This window comes from Micromys minutus (genome assembly GCF_963924665.1).
Source record: "Micromys minutus genome assembly, chromosome: 9".
In the NCBI taxonomy this organism is placed as follows: domain Eukaryota; kingdom Metazoa; phylum Chordata; class Mammalia; order Rodentia; family Muridae; genus Micromys; species Micromys minutus.
In genome coordinates, this window is record NC_137978.1 from 28,999,652 (window position 1) to 29,020,811 (window position 21,160).

Genomic DNA, 21,160 nt, shown 5'->3' on the forward strand with positions numbered 1-21,160 from the left:
TCTTCATGACTATAAAGTTTATGCCCTTCCCATACTCCCTTCTAGTCTAAGATCATGTGTTATTGTATATGTCATATATGTAGGAATTTTTTATACTTTATATCCACAAGAATTATTCACTGTCCTTTTAAGCTATCTCAAGGAATAGTGTTTAAAGGGCTGAGATGACAGATCAAGTACACGCCACCAAGCCTGACTCCTTGAATTTGGCCCTAGGCCCTATGTGTTGGAAACTGACTCCCAAGGTTGTCCTCTGACCTCCACCCCCCCCTCAAGTAAATATAGTTTTAAACAGTTTAAAAACTCGAGAGATTTCTGCTCTTTTATGCCCTCTTTCACACATGCTTCGCCCTACCCCAAATTTGGACTTGTTTTGTTACTTATTGTTTGTTGTTGAGACAGACATAGGCTGGAACAGGTGGCAGAAACCAGGATAGTCTTGAACTCAGAGATCAACCTATTCTGCCTTTTTTAAGTACTGAAATTACAGGTACAAGCCAGTTTGACCTCTCTCTTTCTTAATAGGTTATCTTTAACCATTCCAGCTTGCTCAAATGTCAAGACTATATACATTTGGCCTGGAGAGATGACTCTGATTAAGAGCACTGGCTACTTACTCTACCAGGGGTCTAGGTTCCCAGCACCCACATGGTAGCTCATAACAATCTAGAACTCTAGTCCTAGGGAATCCAGCACCCTCTTTTTTGTAGCTACTGGGCACATACACATGTAGTACACAGACATACATGGAAGTATAACACATAAAATAAAAATAATTTTAAGTACAGAAAAATTCACTACACGTTATTGATAGCATAATTGTATATATAATTTATATAACTTAGGCTTAAAGTTTATTTTTCAAGTATTTGTGAATTATATCCTCTTATAGAATACTGCACATGTATGTAAATAACCCCAGTCCAGAGACCTCTGAAATCTAGAGCACTTTGGTCCCAAGCATTTCAGATGAGAAACAATTGTACCTGTACGTGCACTGCAGCTGCTGTAAAAGATAGGCCTCGGAGCAGGTGCGGGCTCACATACAGCTAGTCGTTCTTTGCACTTGTCATTGATGTTCTCACACAGGGTGTGAGCTTTGGCAGTGTTCTCTCAGACGTTCCTTACCAACACTGTTCCAAGTCCCAGTCTTAAAAACTAGTCTTTTGTTTTTATTCCAGTCTGAGCTTGATTTTCTGTTGTTTGTTTTAATGGAATGCCTAATAACATATTCCAGCACACTGTTTTATCAGTCTTACTTTAGGTCAGTCATTCACTTAGCTGTTTATGTAACTTACATTGTTATATTACTTATATAATTTACCATGTTTTAAATGTAAGTTCATCCCTCAAGGAGGGCTTACCTTGTGTAAGAGATGGACAAATACAAAATAAACAGGTAAAGATAATAATGTATATTATAAAAATCATTGAGGCAGTAGAGTGCTGAAAATGTGTGGAGGAAGGAGATGGTTTCTAAATGTAGAAAGACACAAGAGAGATTTGACAGAGGGCAGGATGGCTGGATACCCAACATCACATGAAGCAGGATGGCAGTTTGATTGGATTGATGGTTGGGTGGAGAGCCAGGGAAAGGCTTTTAGATGTGAATACATGGAGAAAGGCACAGAGTGTGCTAACACACAGCACATGAACAAACTTAGAGAATGGTTCACTTATTAAAGCTATGCTTGAAAGAGCCGCATTTTAAAGCATTATTGATGGAAAGAATTAACACAAAATTCTCTTTTACTATTTTTTTTCAAAGTTGTGCTTTTTCTTATCTTTCCAAAATGTTTTCTTTTAAGCTTTGATGCCTCCTGAAGTAGAAAAGAATTAGTAATGTTAAAAGCAAGGAAACAGAAATTAGGTCAAGTAATGGTGGCACTCACCTTTAACCCCAGCTCTTTGGAGGCAGAGGCAGGTAGTTCAAGGCCAAACCTACGCAGAGAAAAGAAAAAAGAAAAAGAAAGGGAGGGAGTAGAGAAGCAGAATAAAATAGTAGAAGCCTTGGCACATTCACTTACATTGCTAATGTGTATCACAAACTTCACTTGTCTAAAATCTTAAAACTGATTTTACCCTTCCCCCAAACCTGCTCTCTGTACCTTTCCTGCCTTAGTGAGTGGAAAATATTTCTAGTAGTATGAGTGAAACCCTCATGCTTGACTTTCTTCTTTCACATCAATATTTAATGATTATGTGTTTTGACATAATTTCAAAATATTTACAAAACTTAAATGTCTAACTGCTACTACCAAACTTATCCAAAGGCCACCTGACTTGAGCCCTTGATTCTGTTTTTAACCTTTCACAGTCTTAAACGAATCCTTTTGCAATTATCGCATCATGCTTCCTAAATTAACATCTTAGGTTGATCTCAGTTAAATCTCCATAGAATTTCACCTCAAAACTGACAAACTTCCTAAAATGTATCTGAAGGAGACTAGAAATAGGAAGGTTGAAACAATAATGAAAAAGGAACAAGATTAGAAGATAAACTCTCAGAGTTTAAGACTTCATATAGTCATTAAAGTTCTAGGAAAAACGAGAAAAATCTTCATGACCTTAGGTTAAGCAAAGATTCCTTAGTAGTAACATCAAAGTCATGATCCATAAAATAAGTCTTGGGGCTTGATGGTTAAGAGCACATTCTGCTATTCTAGAAGACCTGTGGTAGGCAGGTCTCAACTACTATAAGCCCAGTTTATAGAGGATCTGATGCCCTCTTCTGGCCTCTGTGAGCAACAACACTCACATGCGCATACCTAACCAGGCAAAAAGCATTAACTTTTTTTTTTATCTATACATAAACTCTAATAAGTCTTCATCATAATTAATAATTCTGTGCACTGAGGATATAGATCAGTGGTAGGGTGTCTGCCTCAGAAGTACAAAACCCTGGGTTAGATACATATATACACATACATATATATGACAGGCTCATTATCTGTAAACTATGCCATACTTACAAAGTAGGAAAAAAATCCATCAAGTGGCCTTTTCAAGCTGAATACATCATAAGTGCACCCTTTATTTCTTCTCTCGCTTCTGTCCCTCTTACTCATCTGTTCTGTCACATTGGCAGCTGGGCCTGGATGTGCACCGTGATTCCTGCTTGTAATACTTGTGACCTAACTTTTCTTACTGTGGCTCATCTTTCCTTCTTCCTGCATCCCACTCTCATTATGTTATATGTAATTAACGAGTTTACATTTTCCTTTATGTATTTTATTGCTATGGTCTTTGTTTTTACCCAACTAGAATATTAATACCTGTTTAAGCAGAATTTTTTGTGCTTTTCTTTTTCTTTGTTCTTTTTCTATTTTCTAAAACAGTGCCTAATAAGGAAATTAATCAGAAAGAATTCATGGAATTGATGCTAGCTTTAGACAGTTTAACACTGTAAATTGTTATTTGCTACATACTTACTGATAGAAGCTTAGAGTATAATGTACACATTTTTATACGTGCATGTGCGTGTGTGTGTGTGTGTGTGTGTGTGTGTGTGTGTGTGTGTGTGTGTGTGTAAATAAGCCATTTTTTGGTAAAAGAATATATTTTTGTTTCCTGTTTGTTGAAATGGGGTTTCTCTGTGCAGCCTTGGCTGTCCTGGAACTCACTTTGTAGACCAAGCTGGCCTCAAGCTCAGAGATCTGTCTGCCTCTACCCCCCAATTACTGTGGTTAAAGGTATGCATCACCACTGCCTGGATATTTTCTGTTTCTAAAAATAAGAAAAAAGAAAATTGTGTAGAAATAGCCTTCTGTGAGGATCTGTTCAGTGCCTAATTATTTTTTTATAGCACACATATTTATTTATTTTTTTAACCATGATATAATAACCTTTAATGAATGAATATTGCAAAGAAGAAACAAATAAATAGAAATGAAATTATAACTAATGAATCAAAAATACACATTTCTACATATGACCAAAATTATTATAGGTTTACTAATTCAACTTTTTTTTTGTTTTGTTTTGTTTTTTTCTTGGACTTCACACAGTCTGTGAGTTGTTTCTGGGGCAGTCCGAGCCTCTGGGGCTAGCATCCCACTATCAGTGACTGCATATTATGTCTGTTCTTTTGTGACTCACTCAGGATGATATTCTCTAGATGCAGCCATTTTCTAAAGAATTTGGTTAAGTCATTGTTTCTGGTGGCTGAGTAGTGCTCCATTGTGTAAATGTACCACAATTTTTGTATCCATTCATCTACTGAAGGACATCTGGGTTCTTTCCAGCTTCTGGCTATTATAAATAGAGCCGCTATGAACATTGTGGTGCATATATCTTTGTTGTATATTAAAGTGTCTCTGGGGTATATGCCCAGAAGTGGAATAGCTGGGTCTTCCAGTGCCTAATTTATAAAATGTTCCTCTTTCTCGTAGTTCAGATAAGTTTACATAAGAAGATATTTTTAACTCAGAAGACCAGCTTTATTTTATCACAAACTTAAATAATGCAAATAAAAAACTATTTATTGAGTAAACCAAATGAAGTTTAACAGTGCTGTTTACAATGACTGTTTGAGTTTAGGTGTCCTTTGTGTCATTGTTTTAAAGCATGTTTGCTTACACAGTCCTTTACACTTAGTCTGTTGAGACTGGACGACTACTGTATTTGTGTTCCTTTTACTGGTGAATCAATACAGTAGTGTCTTCTTGGTTTCTCTAATGTCTCTTGATTGGTTTCCCCAATGGCCCACCAGTGTGGTTTACTTTCATTCTGCAAAAAAGCCATGGAGCCTGCTTACATTGAGGAGCAGATATTGTCTGCAAAATGAATAGACTAATGGGCTACTGTTGTTTATTCTCCTCTAGTATAATCACTTGCAATCAGACAATAATGTAGCATCTGTTACTGCATGGGGAAATAGAAAGCAGACAGACAGGTGCATTAAATAGAAGCAGGAGGAAACCAGAAGACACTGAGTCAGTTCTATTTTAAAGTATGTAAAGGGAGTAATTGTAAGAACTGTGGTGGCAACTGTCCTCAATTGTTCCCGGTGATATGCTCAATGTGAGGCACTTGCCACCAACTAAGTCTGACCAGGTATCAGCTCTAAGTATGTTTCAAATACTGCTGTGTTATATAAGGACTGCCAGGAAGATGTGAGTTTGGGAATCAAACTCAGGTCTTTGTGTGTGCTAGGCAAGTGTTCAACCACTAAGCTAAATTTTTCTCTTACATGTGTGATTAGAAAGGCTGTTACTTTCCTGGTCGCCAGTATTTTCTTCTCTCTGTCTTAATAGAAAGCTTATATTCCTAATGATGTTAAAGCTTTTTTAATGTAGTTATTTGTTTCAATGGCACATCTGGAAGCCAGAAGACAACTTATAGAAGTCAGTTTTCTTCTTCTACAATGTATATTCCAGGGATTGAACTCAGATCACAAAGCTTGGTATCAGCAAGTGTCTTTACATACTGAGCCATCTCACTGGCTCAGATTAGTGGTTTTTAAAACTGGCTGTTTGAAGTCAGGATAGTGTTGGATTTTGAAGACAAGGAGCTCCTAGGAAAAGGGCATAACCTGGGACACATGATCAAGTGCAAGTTTTATAGGTATATTGATGTTCTGAAAATTTATCAAATACACAAATTTAGGCACGTTTTCTTATGTATGCTACTTTAATTTTAAAAAATTAAGCAATTTCAACTCCATGGCTAAACAAAAATGTGAAGTTTAATATAATACCAGTTTACATAAAAAATAATTAAAATACATACTTGTCTAAAGACATGCATAAAATTAATAGAGATTATTTAGGGTAAGGGAAAAGAAGTCTTAGAAATAGTAACAGCTACAGAAGACTGTGAATGTACTTAATGCCACTGAAGTGTACAAGTACAGTTTAAATGGGGGCAGGTGAGCTGGCTTAGCAAGTAAAGATGCTTGCCATCAAGCTTTGTGACCCGAGTTCCATCACTAGAACACATGTGGTAGAGAGAATCGACTCCTGCAAGTTGTCCTCTGGCATCCACATATACACCATAGCACTCAGGTGCCCACACATATACATAGATAACACACAAAATAAATACATAATTTTTTAAAGTTGAAATGCTTTTTAATTAATAGGTATAAGCACTCGTGTCATTTTTTTAATTATTTTTCTTTCTTCCCCACCCATTCTCCATAAGTCCATCTATTCCCTTTTTAACACCTAATTTTATCTTCCTAGGCCATCCGACTCTCCTTAGAACAAGCCCTGCCTCCAGAGCCAAAGGAGGAAAATGCTGAGCCTGTTAGCAAACTTCGGATTCGAACCCCCAGTGGCGAGTTCCTGGAACGCCGTTTCCTGGCCAGCAATAAGCTCCAGATTGTCTTTGATTTTGTGGCTTCCAAGGGATTTCCATGGGATGAGTTCAAGTTACTGAGCACCTTTCCTAGGAGAGATGTAAGTTCTCTTCCTCCCTCAAAGAACATTTTCAGCTCATGGGGCCAGAAAAGGAAGCCATGAAGAGCTGAGTGGTATGGGCCTAAAATTACCACAGTCCTTGGTTTCCCTCGTTGGCTTTTGTAGGCTGGGTTTCCCAGTCCAGCAGATGTATCCAGAAGACTTAAAAATTAGATCTTAGATTTTTCTTCTGTCACTCCTTTCTAGATGTTTAAGTACCTAAAAAGCTGTCCTAAGGTCTCGTCTTTATTACCTTAGGGTATGCTAAGATCGTGCTTAACAGCCTAAGTATTGGAATAGAGTCAGCACAGTTACAGTTTCACTAAGAATGTATCTGTGATCTGATGTATTACTAACCTTGAGTATGAATGTTTGTAGTCATAGTGTGTATTATAGCAAGGTAGTAGTAATTTTATACTATTCTGGAGTAAAGTAGAAATGCACAGTTAGTTAGATTCACTGATGATTAAGTGGTTGTGTACAGAAAATGTTGCCTATCATCTCCATGAAGAAAACTGACAGGCTGTGTATTTATTTAATCCTTTGCCATATACCTTAGTAGCTTAAATACTGAAACTATGGACAAAGTAGTATTTTATGAAAATACATAGAGGTTCATACTCTATATTGAATTAAGGTAAATATATGCTAGCATTGTATTATGACTGCCAACAGAAAAGATAGCTGCATTTTTAGAGGTATAAGTCTGGCTACCTAAATGGTTCATTTTAATTCTACACTAAAATAAACTAACCCTGAGAGAATTCTTAAGCTTCATTCTCAAATAGGAAGTCTAAAATGGGAAAAGCCTGTCTTTGAGTGCAGGGCTAATAGGAAAGAGCAGACTGGAGATCGTGTCTTTTGAGCAAATGTTCTCTAGAAAAGGAAAGACCTTGGGAGACACTGAAACTGTCTTCAGCTTCTAAAGGCTTGCCATGACCTAAAGATTTTGACTTTTTTGTAAGATTTGGTGCATAGACCTGGGACCAGTGAGTTAAAAGAGGAAGTTTGTTCTGCAGACTCATTTTCTGCACCTTCACCAGCTGAGGGTCACCATCTACTGCAAAAGTGAAGCTGCTCTAATAAGGTCACGAATCTATGGGCCACACAACCAAGAGTATATGGGCAGCACAAACTGAACTTGATGACTTTAAGGGGGTGGGGCAGACACACAAAGTTAGGCCAAAAAGGGAAGTGGCTCTGGGAATGGTTGGAGAGGGGTGAATATATCGAGATACATCATGTGAAATTCTCAGAGAAATAAGAAGCCTTTTTATAAAGGAAGTTAAGGGGGCAGACTTGGCCTCATTTAAGCATTTCTAGGAGAGAAGTATCTCATGACTGAGTATTGATTTTCCTACACAGAAATAGCAAGAGCTGCTGAGTGGTGGTAGCAAATGCCTTTGATCCCAGCACTAGGGAGGCAGAGGCAGAGAGGTCACCAAGTTTAAAGCCAGTCTACTCTATAGAATGAGTCAGGACAGTCATGACTACATGGAGACACCTGTCTGGAAAAACCAAAACATGAAAGATAGGAAGAAGAGCAAAAACTACTCTTGACCAATGTCTCTGCTTTACGTGGAATGAGACTTGCTCAACTCTCGACTTTTATCAACTAAGATACATGGTAAATCTTACTGTTTTTATCCTGATGTGACTTAACATACTAGAATCAAGAGTTTGGTCAGGGCTTATTGTTCAATTTCTTCACATTAATAGTCAGTTTTGCAGGATAGAGTCAGAAACCAATGATGTGTTTTTAGCCCACTACCAAGCCATAAATCCTGTGTGGATTGGATGAAGAGCCTGCCTTTCATGTCTAATAAGCTTAGAAAGCTAGAGTGGACATTAAGTGGTAGTTAGTAGTCCTCCCTTCTCTCACTGCTCACTCAGCTCCTACTACAAGCTCTACTCCTTCATTTATGACAGACACAAACATGCCTGCGTTTGTTTGCATCACAGGCCAGATGATAGTGAAGAAGCTACTGTCAATGGTTTCACAATCATACTCTACATTGAACTCCTATGTCTAAGAAATTGCAGTGTAGAATAGACATTACTTTGTCCCAGTCCTTAAAGTCACATTTGAGGGGTCTCATCTACTAGATGTGGAGACTAGAGGACCAGTACAGGGACCATCCTAGACTTTAAAATTCACTTCTGTTTTCCTTAAAACTGGTTTTGTTTGGTTAGTTTTGAGACAAGAACTCTAGCTCTGGCTCTCCTGAAACTCATTCTATATACCAGGCTGTCCTTGAACTCACAGAGATCCACCTGCTTCCGCCTCTCAAGTGCTAGGATTAAAAGTATGAGCCACTACCCCCAGCTGAAATTAATTTTTGAAGTTAGTTTTCACAGGATCTGAGATTTATTTATTTTTATTATCTTATGAGTATGGATGTTTTACCTCCATTTATGTCTCCACCACATGCATGCAGTGCCCACTGAGACCAGAAAAAGGCATTGGATCAGTGAGCTGCCAGCTGAGTGCTGGGAATTAAACCCTTGTCCTTTGGAGGACACCCAAGGCACAGACACTCTTGTGCCTCTGTGCTTTTTTAAACTCTCTTAATGTCCCTTTCAACATCACCCTTCCTCCCCTCACATATTAGAAGTCAGGTTTTAATGCCAAGCTTAAACAGCAACCTCTCTGCGGCGTCCGTCTTCCACGCTATCTACTATTGCAGCGTATGTATTTTTTCCTTACTAATACTCGCCTTGTTGCTCAATGATGACTTATAGAGACAGTCCAGACCCACAGCCACATCCCTCTCTGCTACAGTTCTTACAATGGTGCCTCATATGTGAACTTTTGGTGACTGTTGTCAAATGTTGTCTTTTACAGCAAGTGGTACTTAGGCCCTTAGAGCTTGCTTGTCACTCCTCAACCTCCTTTTCTAGAACCTTCTTCTAATCATTGTAAAAAATAGTAAATACCTCAGGCTCTACTAAACCTCTTGTTTCTTAGTGAGCTAGAAAGCCTATTCCAATTTAGAACAGATGCCCTAGGCCCACCCAGATTCCAATCCCAAAGTCAGAAAGCCTCTAGAGTCATAGACGAGCTGACAGTTAATGGCACTTCATCCCTCTCTGAATGCTCTTTCAAGTCAAATGACAGTGTTTTTACAACGCTCTCTGTAATAGCCATCTGAGTCTACAAGGATTAGGATCTAATTTGTAAAAGTCATCTCAAATTACAGCCAAACTAAAGACTGTTAAAAAGCACATCTTAAGTCCTTGCCTTTTTAATAACAAATAATATAAGACTTAACTATAGGAGTCTTATTGTGTCTTGAGCCTTTTTCCACAAAGCAAAGGCTGGTTTCTCACCAAAGGATCTATTAAATGCTCTTCTGTGCCCCTGTCTCCTCCAACAATGAAAACATTACATCATATTAAGATTTCCCAGCTGTCCCACTATTTGCTGAATGTCTGCTGGCTATTATACTTCACTGAACTGAGCACTGTGGGATAACCAAAGTAGCAGCAGGCACAGACCTTCCCCAGAAAAGCTGATTGTGAAAATGGTTTTAGAGTGGGTTTTGTTTGCATTTTGTTAGTAAAAGTCACCAGGAGAGAGAATAGTATTTCCTTCCAGAGCTTGATTCAGTATGCTATATCATTAGTGGCATAGACGGCACTGGCCCATTTGCCTCTTTTGGGGCATTGATCTTGAATCAATCCTAAAAGGTAAGTAGTTCCTCTCTGCATCTGTAATAACCCAGAGTCCTTCCTAGACTTGCTTATGCTGTATGGTATAAGGCTGTCAGTAACAAGCAGTCTTCCATTTTTGTCTTGCTTGTAATCCTAAACAGGAACAGATCGACCTCTGGGCTTCCTCTGCCCCTCCCCACAAAGGTCATATATACATGCACCCAAAAAAAAAAGTCTAGGAAACAATGCTTTTTTTAAAGACCATGTTTCAAGATTTGTTGTTTTGAGGGGTTTTTTTTTTTTTTTTTTTGGTTTTGTTTTGTTTTGTTTTTTCACATGGTAAAGGGTTTATTTTAGATCATAATTCCAGGTTACAGCCCATCACTGCTGGGAAGTCAATGCAGCAACTCAAAGCAGCAAGTTACACCACATCCACAATCAAGAGCAGGGAGAGAGAGTAAATGCAAGCTTACTTTCTGGGCTCAATCTCTCCACTTTTACACAATTCAGTACCGTCTGCCTAGGGAACAGTGCAGCCCACAGTGGGCTAGTTCTTCCCACATCAGGAAACTCAGTGTCTTAGTTATTGTGAAGAGACACCATGACCAAGACAACTCTTATAAAAGCAAACATTTAACTGGGGCTGACTTACAGTTTCAGAAGTTCAGTCCATTATCATCAAAGTAGGAAACATGGCACCATACAGGCTGACTTGGTGCTGGAGAAGGAGCTAAGAGTTATATCTTCATCATAAGACAGCCAGGAGGGATAAAGATTTGTTTTAAAGCTGTAAAAACCGTTAGCTCTTTCTTTATCAGTTCACTAAGTCTTATGTAGCTAATTCTGTTCTGCTTGGTCTTTAGAACTTTCACACCTCTCAGTTTCTTCATTACAGTTCCAGAACTTCTTATTGAGTCAAATAGTGTAATCTCAGAATTACCATGAGCCTGCATTTTTGTTTCTATAATAGCATGTAACATTTTAGCAGGATAACTCAAATGTTGACTAATGATATTTGAGATTTCTTGGCACTTCATTTAACTTTTAGAAGACAATAATAACAAATCTATGCAAAGATAACTATCATTGATTAACTATCATTGTTAATTGACAGTGTTTTTCATATAGTTAACATTTTTTAAAAATCTCATTAGTTCTACAGATACTTTGAGATGTTCCAGTGCCCTTTAAAATAATCCCTAAATTAGTCTGAGGTCCAAAAGACTTAATTTAGGTTTTGATTTAGGAACATTTGTCAGAAATTTCAAAGGTTTAAACCTCTTGATTAGGATAGGATCACAGGTCATTGTGAGATAATATTCATTTAACCGATGTGATAATTGGAAAACTTCAAAAGACACATGCAGAAAGTTACATAGTTGTAAATAAAACCTCCAGTTTTTAATTCTCAGGACTCAGTTTTCTTAAATAATCAAAAACAGCAGTGTACGAGGAATCATTTTGATAAAGGGCTGTTTCTTGTTTAGGTCATTTTTGGTTGGTTGGTTTGTTAGTTTGGTTTGGTTTGGATCTCTGTATATCCCTGACAGACTTGAAACTCACTCTGTAGACCAGGCTGGCCTTGAACTCACAGAGATCTGCCTGTTAGGTCATTTTTCTAAAAGTAGTACATGGCTTCCTGCTAGGAGCAGTCCCATACTGCCAACAAACTCACTGCTGTGACAGAGAACCAGGTTCTTGAGCAGTAAGAGATCACAGGGGAGGTGAATGGGACCTGAGCCATGCGCAGGGATGTCTATTGAGAGGAAACAGAATATCATGGAGGTAAAGATTTGATGGCAATTAGACTTGAATCTGAATCCCAATCTCACATGGCTACGGTATAACATTGGGCAGATTACTTAGCTCTACTGAACGTCCATTTTATTGCCTTTGAAAGAAAAATGGTAAGAGTAGATGAGTAAATGGAGGTAAAATGGGTATGATGGGCTTACCAATTTAAAAGGTTTTAAAAGACAATGAATTCCTCAGAACAGGGATATATTGGAGGGATGGATGGCATTTTGAGGCAGGATCTCACTGTGTAGACAGTAGTTGCCTTGAGCTCACCATATAGTCCAAACCCAGTACATACCCAGTAATCCTCACCTCAGCCTACCTACTACTAGGATTACAGGTGTGTGACACCCATGCTCAGCAGTGATATCCAAATGCTTGTAGTGTGTCATTGGAATCTCTCTCTCTCTCTTCCCCGCTTCCTCCTTCCCTCCCTCCCTGTTTATTTATTTGTTGTTGTTGATTTTTCAAGATAGGGTTTCTCTGTGTAATGGTTCTGGCTTTCCTGGAACTTGCTCTGTAGACCAGGCTGGCCTCAAATTCACAAAGATCCACCTGCCTCTGCCTCTGCCTCCTGAGTGCTGGGATTAAGGGCATGTGCCACCAATGCCTGGCCTTTGAAATCTTAATATCTGACATTTTTAAAAGATCATAGAGATACCAAGGACAATATTGTCATTTTAGTGGCTAAGTCTTCCTACATCAATTAATAACCAAGGCAATCCGTCACAGACATAGCCAATGGAGCTAGACAATTTCTTAATTGAGGCTCTCCTTGCAGGTGATTATAGATTGTGGCAAGTTGACATTATTTGAGTACACTGTAGCTGTTTTCAGATACACCAGAAGAAGGCATCAGTCCCCATTACAGATGGTTGTGAGCCACCATGTGGTTGCTTGGAATTGAGCTCAGTACCTCTGAAAGAGCAGCCAGTGCTCTTAACCACTGAGCCATCTCCAGCCCACAAGTTGACATTGTTAATATAATTACTGGCTTCATTATTTAAAAGAGTGATCTCCAGCTCTACCCACGTTGTCACAAATGACAGGGTTTCTCTTTACAGCTGAACAGTGTTCTACTGTGAATATGCACCATATCTTCAGTTGATGGACATAGTCTGCTTCGGGGTTTTTAGTTATTGTAAGTGGTGCTGCAGTGAGCTTGGAAGTGCAGGTGTCTCTTATGACATACTGACTTCATTTTCATTGGCTGTTTCTCCATTGATGAGATCACTGTGTCACAAGACTATACTAATTTACATTCCCACCAACTGTGTGCAAGCTTACTTATTTTCAAACGTTATGTTGTAAGGAAACATGTTTCTGGATTATTTTACCTATAAATATGTGAGTTCATAAGTTAAAGTTATTTGGCTGTTTTTATTTTTAAAGAAGGTCTCATCCTGTAGTTTTGGCTGATGTGTAGATCTGGCTTGCTGTGTAGATCTGGCTGACCTCAAACACAACAGATCCACCTGCCCCTGTCTCCTGAGTGCTGAAATTAAAGCCATATACCACCATATCTGCCTTGGCAGTATTGTTCAACTAAAAGTCAGTTTAAAAAAAAAAGTATAGTAATAAAGGCAGTTTATAATTTTAATTTATGTAATACATTTATTTGTAACTTCTAAGTTAGAATTTTAAAGAAGATTTTAAATAATTTTAATAAATATAATGAAATTTTTAAATTTTAAATAAACAATTTAAACATTTGATTATTACAGGTTCAAGGTGATGTTTCCATAGATATTTATATTGTCAAAAAATTAAATCAGAAAGCTAGTTTTAGAGCTGGGGGCTAGAAAGCTTCCTTCCCTAGGATACACAAGACTTTGAATTTAAGCACTGCAGGATAAAAAAAAAATTTTAAACTAAACTAATTAAATAAAACTAATTAACATATTCACCACTTCAAATACTTACCATTTTCTTAATGCGAAATTTTTTTTCAAGTTTTTTTTTTTTTTTTTCAGAAACACTTAATACATTTACTCACTCTGGTTACCATGCCCTGTGATTGACCTCCAAGGCTTTATCCTAACTAGAACTTTTTACCCTTTATCAAAAGTTTAGGTAAAAGTTTACCTAACTGCAATGCCATACATACTGAGTCACCCTGAATAATCACAGTTAGGGATGCCTCTACTTTGTCATGGGAAGGACTGAGGAGTAGACTAGAGAGGGCAGTGGATAGAGGAAGGAACATTGGATTAGGAATAGGATCACCTAGGAGCTGTGCAGCCTTGGATAGAATATATCCAACTCACTAAATCTCAGGTTCCTTCTCTATTGAATAGAACTAAATTCTACTTACTTCCCAAGACCACAGCATTGCTTACTTAGGTAAGGTAAAAAATATAAAAGTACATTGTAAACTGTGAGGCACTGTTCACATATGATTCTATTTAGTGTTTAGTAAGTAACTTTCAATAAGTCAATAAATGATACACAAATAACCTTAAAATAATAACTATGCTGTCTACCATTTATTGAGATCCCATCACCTCCCAGGCACTTACTTTATAGGCATCATGTAATTGAATTTTTACATTATGAAATAAATGCTATACTTACCTTATAACTAAGAACAAAAATCACTCAAAGAAGCAGATTTCAAAGCTCTGTCCAAAAACCTCTAATTCATGGCAAATATTGTGCCATTTCACAGCTAAAACAAGTCACGTAACAAAGATCACAGAGCCAGAAAGTAGCAGAGCTAGAAATAAACACATGATGGGGCTGGCTTTTCTTTTATTTCTCATTGGCAACTTGGAAAGATGAATTAACATTGAGAAAGACAGGAACACTAATCAGAGATGCCATGAATGTATCCAGCCAGTAGAAGATTGGAGAAATTGATACATAGAAAAAATATCAATGCCTAGACTATCTGGACATATGACTCCTTAGCTTTTCCTGTCTCCCTTTCTCTTGCATCAGATAAATGTTTGTTCTAATGCATTTCCATTTGTTTGTTGAATTACACTGAATACATCATTTCTCCAATCTGTGTTTTAGTTACTTCATCTTCAACAGAAGATTGTGTCCTCTGTCTTCACAGATTCATTGTAATGATGAGATTAGAAGTGATAATGAAGCCCTCAGGAATAGCAGAGGCCATGCTGTTTGAGTTCATAATGTTGGGCTGCTTGGATCCATACCCAGGAAGTCTCTGCTTTTGACCTGTCTACAACCTTTCCAAAAGAAGTTTTTAGGCACATTCCTCATTCTTAATATGAAAGAACTATACACTTTGACACTCACATTATAGTAGACCTTTTATTGGAACCATTACTGTGGTTCATTTACTGCAGAGAAAATGTGCTCTGAGCCTTGGCTATCATGTAAGGATACCGTGTGGTGTCATAATATAAATAGCCACATACAAAGGGCTCTGAATCAATAGCATGAGCTTTCTGAATTGATTCTCCTACCTGTGAGGTGGTTGCAGGAATTACACAGGGAAGGACTCAGGACTGTGAGGCTCTTAGGTTGATAGACCTACTGAGGGGACTAACACAGCCCACCATTGGACCTACCTCTAAATGCCAGTGTGCCAAGGATGAAACCATGTGTCTTCTTGCTTGAATCCTACCTACTTTTCTGGAAGCATGTTCTTTCTTCACCTCAGTGTTTCCACACAGTAAATCCACTCATTTGAAATTGTGTGGAAATATGACCAAACACCAGAGAGGTTTTCAGTGGAATGTGTTAGTCTCAATTTGGACTTAGTTTCAAGATGAATTGGGTCTCAGCTTTGCAGGAAGGGTAATGACTGATTTGAAAATTGTTTTTGATATTTTTGTAGCTAATCTGGTGATCATTCTACAGCTTTACCACATTCAGTCCTATGAACACTGTAGAAAGTATTCTTTCCTGTAATCTTTGTAAAGACCTAAGACACAGATAGCAACTCCATTTGCAAATAAGACATGAGAAGCTGAGAGGTGTTATGGCATTGCCAACCAGTGGCTGTAGGTCCTTTTGCCTTCTCCAGATGGAAAGCACAGATATGCTTGTCTTTGCTTATCCACAGCAGGCTTTCTGAAGTCTCAGCTGAGGACTTTTAGCCCTATAAGTGTTACAGCTGTTGTGTGGGCCTGGGAAGTTGGTGTTTCTCAGCCCTTGGTTATGGCTGGTATTGCAGCTTCCAGGTAGTAGCCAGTACTACAGGTAGGCCTAGGAAGCCATGATCTCTTATCCCTTAGCACTATCTCCATCCTTTCTGACCATCTCTCTTCTTCTGCCCCCCTCTTCTCCGACCCTGACTGCACTCAAACTGTCCAGCCTCTGCTTCTTCAGTTGTCAGTCAGATGGCTGCCTAACCCTCCATAATTGTCAGCTCCATCTGCTAACAGCAGTCACTGTCACTGCAATCCCATTGCTACTGCTGTTGCCTCTCCTCTGTTCTATTCTCTTGTCTCTGTGCTTCTTTATTCTTGCTACCAGTTTAGCCTAAGTTGGCAAGAAAACACTCTAAAAAGCCTGTTGTTATTGTGGTAATGTAACACCAGAAGAATAGTTCAGGATCGGAGGTTCAAGCCAATCATAGTCATTAACACCAGTCACAATAGTCCTGCCAGATCACCAGAAAAGTAAGTGTTCCTCCTCTGGCCAAAGCAGACATTGTTGCAGGGTCATCGAGAATTCACTGGTACTACACACACAGACACACACACACACACACACACACACACAACTGTGTTTTCTTATATTAACTTGGAGCATCCTCCTTTCCCCATCTTTTTCATACTTCTATTAGCAAAGCTGGTACAAACTTGTTTCTAATATTCTGACTACAGTATTACTTCAGGAGCCAGAGCAGTCAGCTGTGAGCATAATTTTTCTAGTGTCTGAGGGGTGTTCCAGGCTGGTGCTGGCACAAGTGTAGTCCAACTAGCTATTTGACTAATAGTTCTTTTTCTCCAGTCAGCCAGAGTAAAAAAAAAAAAAAAAAGAGTTCTGCAGGTGCTAACTGGGGAACCAATTTGACCCAACACCAGCATCTTTGCATGTTTACAGGAAAGTGAACATTAGAAGGAGTGCTTACAGTAAGAACTTACTAACAAACAGTAATTTAATAGTGCTGTACCAGTGCTGACACCCACCCAGTTCCCTGTGGAGAGACCAATGCAGTCTCCTCATCTGTAAAATGTTTCCATATATTACATATAAGAGTAACTGACAGTTGAAATTTCAGCCTCTAATGTGTATCTTTTTTAATCCTAAGGCAAAAGTATGTTCTTAAATATATAAGGCGTACTCAAGGTTACCCCTTGATTCATCAGTTTCTTTTAGACTTCATAGAACTTATCATATAATTGTACTCACACCTATGGTATGTTACCATAAATGGACACAGAATAAAGTCAACAGAGAAGTTTAATAGAAACTAGATGCAGAGTCCTCTCCTGAAGACTCTGTTTTGGGCATAGTGTTTAATTCCCCCAGCAACAATTTGAGTTAACGTGTGCAATGTTGTCAGTCAAGGAAGTTTCTTGAAACTCTTTGCACAACAAAAGCAACCATGGGATCCAACACGGATATCAGTTTAAAAGTATGCTTAAGTTTTAGTTCTCAGTAGAGCAGCTCAGCTGCTGTTGCTCGCCATCGATGGATAGCTTCATGTTGACCCAAGCATCAAATCTTGCTCATACCCTGCCTGTTCAGTCTCTCCAAAAACAATGCTTCCACTATTTTCAGTTAGGATTAGTCTGTTGACTCATTTCTGACACCAACTGTATTTGAGAATTATCTGTGGGTCAGTGTTGTCCTTGAGAAGCTTTCGGGCTTCAGCATATTACCATTCTCAGGCTCACAACTTCCAGCAAAATTTTTATCTATTTATTTGATGTATTTGAATGTTTGTCTGTGCATATGTATGTATGTGCCTTGTGCACACGGAGGCCAGAAGAGGGTATTTAGATCCCCAGGAATTAGAGTTACAGATAGTTGTAAGCCACATCCTAGTTATGGTTATGAAATCTGTGTCCTCTGGAGGAGCACTCGGTGTTCCTAACCTCTAGCTCATCACTCCAGCTGCAGTATTCTTTTTTTAATACATCTCAGATTCACTTCTGGAGTTTGCTGCTGGATGTATAGGGGAATTCTCAGCAGGCAAACTTATAAGCACTTTTGACTTCACTACAACTTAGCATGACCTAGAACTGTAGCAGAGTTTTAAAACAGTGACATAACACTAAGAAGCACCAAGTAAAGACTTTTAAAACAATCAAAGGGAAGCATGAGAAATGGGCGTCTGGGAGGTAATCAGTGTGTGTGATGCACATTTACTCTACACCTTAGTTATCTGTCTGGGACCTCAGCAGCCGTCCTTGAGACTCTTACTTACTTCTCTTCACTACAGACAAAGAACATTTCCTTCAAATTAGCCCTCTAAAAGGGGAATAATTGGTGTTTGTTTTTCTTTATTTGTATATCAGCATGCATGGATTGTATACGTACACTTATGTGGACAGTAGGTAACAACTTTCAGGGTTTGGTTCTCTGTCTCCACCCCGTGAGTTCTAGAGATAAACATTGTCATGAAACTTGTCCAAAAGCACCTTTACCCACTAAGCCATCTCAGTGGCTGTCCACTTGATTTCCTCCACCTTGTTTTTAAGGCAGTGTCTCTATCTAATTCTGGAACTCGATATTGAGTCTAAGCTGAGAATCCGTGCTCAGATCCTCAAGCTTGCCTAACAAGCAGTCTCCTAAATTGTCTCCTCAGCTCTTCTGGTATTGTAAACTAAAGCAAGGCCTTGGAACCAAATGTTCCTGGCCTTAAATATGGGATCATTTCTTCACTGAGGGAAAGATTTCTTAGTTTCTTGGTAAGATGAGAGAAACTTTAGCTTTTTCAGAGCACTGTGCCTGTTAAACACCAGGTACTTCAAATCTATTAGTTATCTAAAAGGTGTGCCTTTATTTTATAGACAAAGACATAGAAGCTTCGAGAGCTAAAATTTCTCTAGGTTGCACAACACTAATTCCTGTATTTGATTCTCAAATCCACATCATCCCCTCATACTATGCTAAACATTAAGTGGAGTGGCTATTACGGTTTTATGTATAAGTATGTTGATGTATTTAAACCTTTCCAAAATTGTTTACTCTGCCTCAGATCTTAATTTTGTAAGGTGTTTGTGAAACAGTGTAGCATTCAAAATTGCTGTTATCAGAAACAAGTAAAATTTGAAGGCTGTGCATGTAATTCTGTCTGACTCTTGAGCCATAAACAAAAAATCACTAGTTCTTTGCTCAGTGTTACAAGTGTCTGCAGACATGCTTCACTCTCTTAAAGTGTGTATGATAGTGCTGCTGTAAACACCAACTGCCAACATGTATATGCTCAGATTAGCCTTTTCTAGATACTCACTGGAATCACCAAGTTCAACACTACAGTTCCAGGGTGCATCCTCACATGCACCTCACAAGCCAAATCCTCTGGCCTCACTGCAGCTCTAGCCCCAGCCTCAAAGTTCTTTACCTAAGCCACACCCTGCACCTCACCCCACATCTGGACCTCACATCTTGGGTTTAATGCCTGAGTCTCAGGCCTAAACATCTTGCTCGCTCCAGGGTTATTTTACTTTTTTTTTTTTAACAACTTTATTTTAAAAAACAAAGATAAATCTACAAATTTTAAGCATTTTTGCATAAAAGTACACGAATACATTTTTGTCAGTGCTTGTTTTTTTTTTTTTTTTTAAGGTTTGATAGTGTGCATGAAGATCTTACTAGTTACAATGAGCATAAAGTACAAAGTTTTCTTGGTGTGGGTTATTTTACTTTTATAGTTTGCCTTCTGTGAGGTTTTGTATGACCTTCATACATGCCTTCTGTAAGGTCTGATGTTAGTAGTCCTTCATACATGACTTCTGTGAGGCCTTGTGTGAACAGACTTTCATACATATCTTCTGTGAAGATAACTATGGTGACCCTCTAGGAGAGAAGCATGCACCTTTCTTATTTTCTCTCTGGACCTTCTTCCTGTTGTAGCCCTTATTACTGTGAGCTGCCCTGAGCTCTGAACTGCAGTGGGCTTTTCTCCTGTCTTAAGTGTTGCTCTAAACATTGCTTAAGGCAGAGAGGCCTTGTTTACTGCTATATCCCAGTGTCTCCCAAGTTCCTTAAATGCCATATACACTAAGCTGGGTGGTGATGGTGCAAGCCACCAGGGCTTGAGAGACAGAGGCAGGCAAATCTATGTGAGTTTAAGGCAAGCCTGGTCTACAAAGTAAGTTCCAAGACAGTGTTACAAAGAAACCCTGTCTTGAAAAGCAAAACCAAACAAAAAAGGTCACAAACACTAAACCAACACTTGTTTAGTCAGTAGATGAGGAACATACAGTGCTTATACACATTTGTACATCTATTGTTATTGTTTAGTTTTGTCCATTCCATACAACTGGACAAATTTGTGAGCTCAGGGTGCCCTTTTGACTTGCGGGTATATTAGTTGGGAACTATAATATAGTAACATCCTCCTTCATTTATTCCTAGTCCTTTTCCTCTTTCCCTTCACCAACTTGATATATAGCCATGAAAGTAGAAATCTCAGACCTGTAGAGAAAAATCATGATGTGTATTAAGCTCAGATTTCTGGAGTGACCCATCTAGTGAAAGCTTCCAAGTGCCTCTTAAAAGCTGTTGTCAGCCTCTGATTTTGACATCTCCAGCAGGGCATCTGAGTATGTTTGTTGAGAAAGGGGACTAAGTTGGGAGCAGACATCTCAAGATAAAATGTTTATTCTTCCAGCCATTTGTCTGGTCTCAAGCAAGCCACAAACTTTTCTGGGTCATATTTTCCTCCTCTGAAATACAGATTTAAGTATGTTCTTTAAACTCTGATACTATGTGACTCTATAATTAAATAGATTAAACAGATTTTTTTTTAAAAAGCAGGATATTCATAATACTTAGTCCATTAGCAACCATCTTCTGAGAAGTATAACAAAATCACTGACTTCTTGGTCTTCCCAGCCTTAAGGTCATCTTCTCTCATTTTATATGAGAATATTTTCCTCCCTGACAGTTTATGGAGACTTAAGCTTCTATTTACTGTAGCTGGAGGCTCTTCTAAGCTGAGGCTTTGACAGTATTGCACATTTATTTATCTGAGCCAGAGCTTAGGATCAGGTAGCAGCTAAGTCATTTAAGGTTATTCAAATGCATCGAAAATGTTGCTTAATAATTCAGAACCAGTTTTCTCTGTTTAGAGTGTTAGATTTTTAAAATCCTCCTAATTAGCCAATTCCAACAGTTTAAACAAAGAAGGAAAAAGCTTCCCTCTTAAAAGGGCA

At 38.5% G+C, this 21,160-nt stretch overlaps 1 protein-coding gene across 1 annotated transcript in view; it reads left to right on the top strand.

Moving 5' to 3' along the window:
- The window catches only part of FAF1 (Fas associated factor 1), a 265,810-nt gene that overhangs the window by 234,748 nt on the left and 9,902 nt on the right, over nucleotides 1-21,160 (top strand). The window contains exon 18 of the mRNA XM_080921695.1: nucleotides 6,186-6,401. Within this exon, the coding sequence (XP_080777821.1) occupies nucleotides 6,186-6,401 (216 nt within the window). The remainder of the gene's footprint in view (nucleotides 1-6,185; nucleotides 6,402-21,160) is intronic.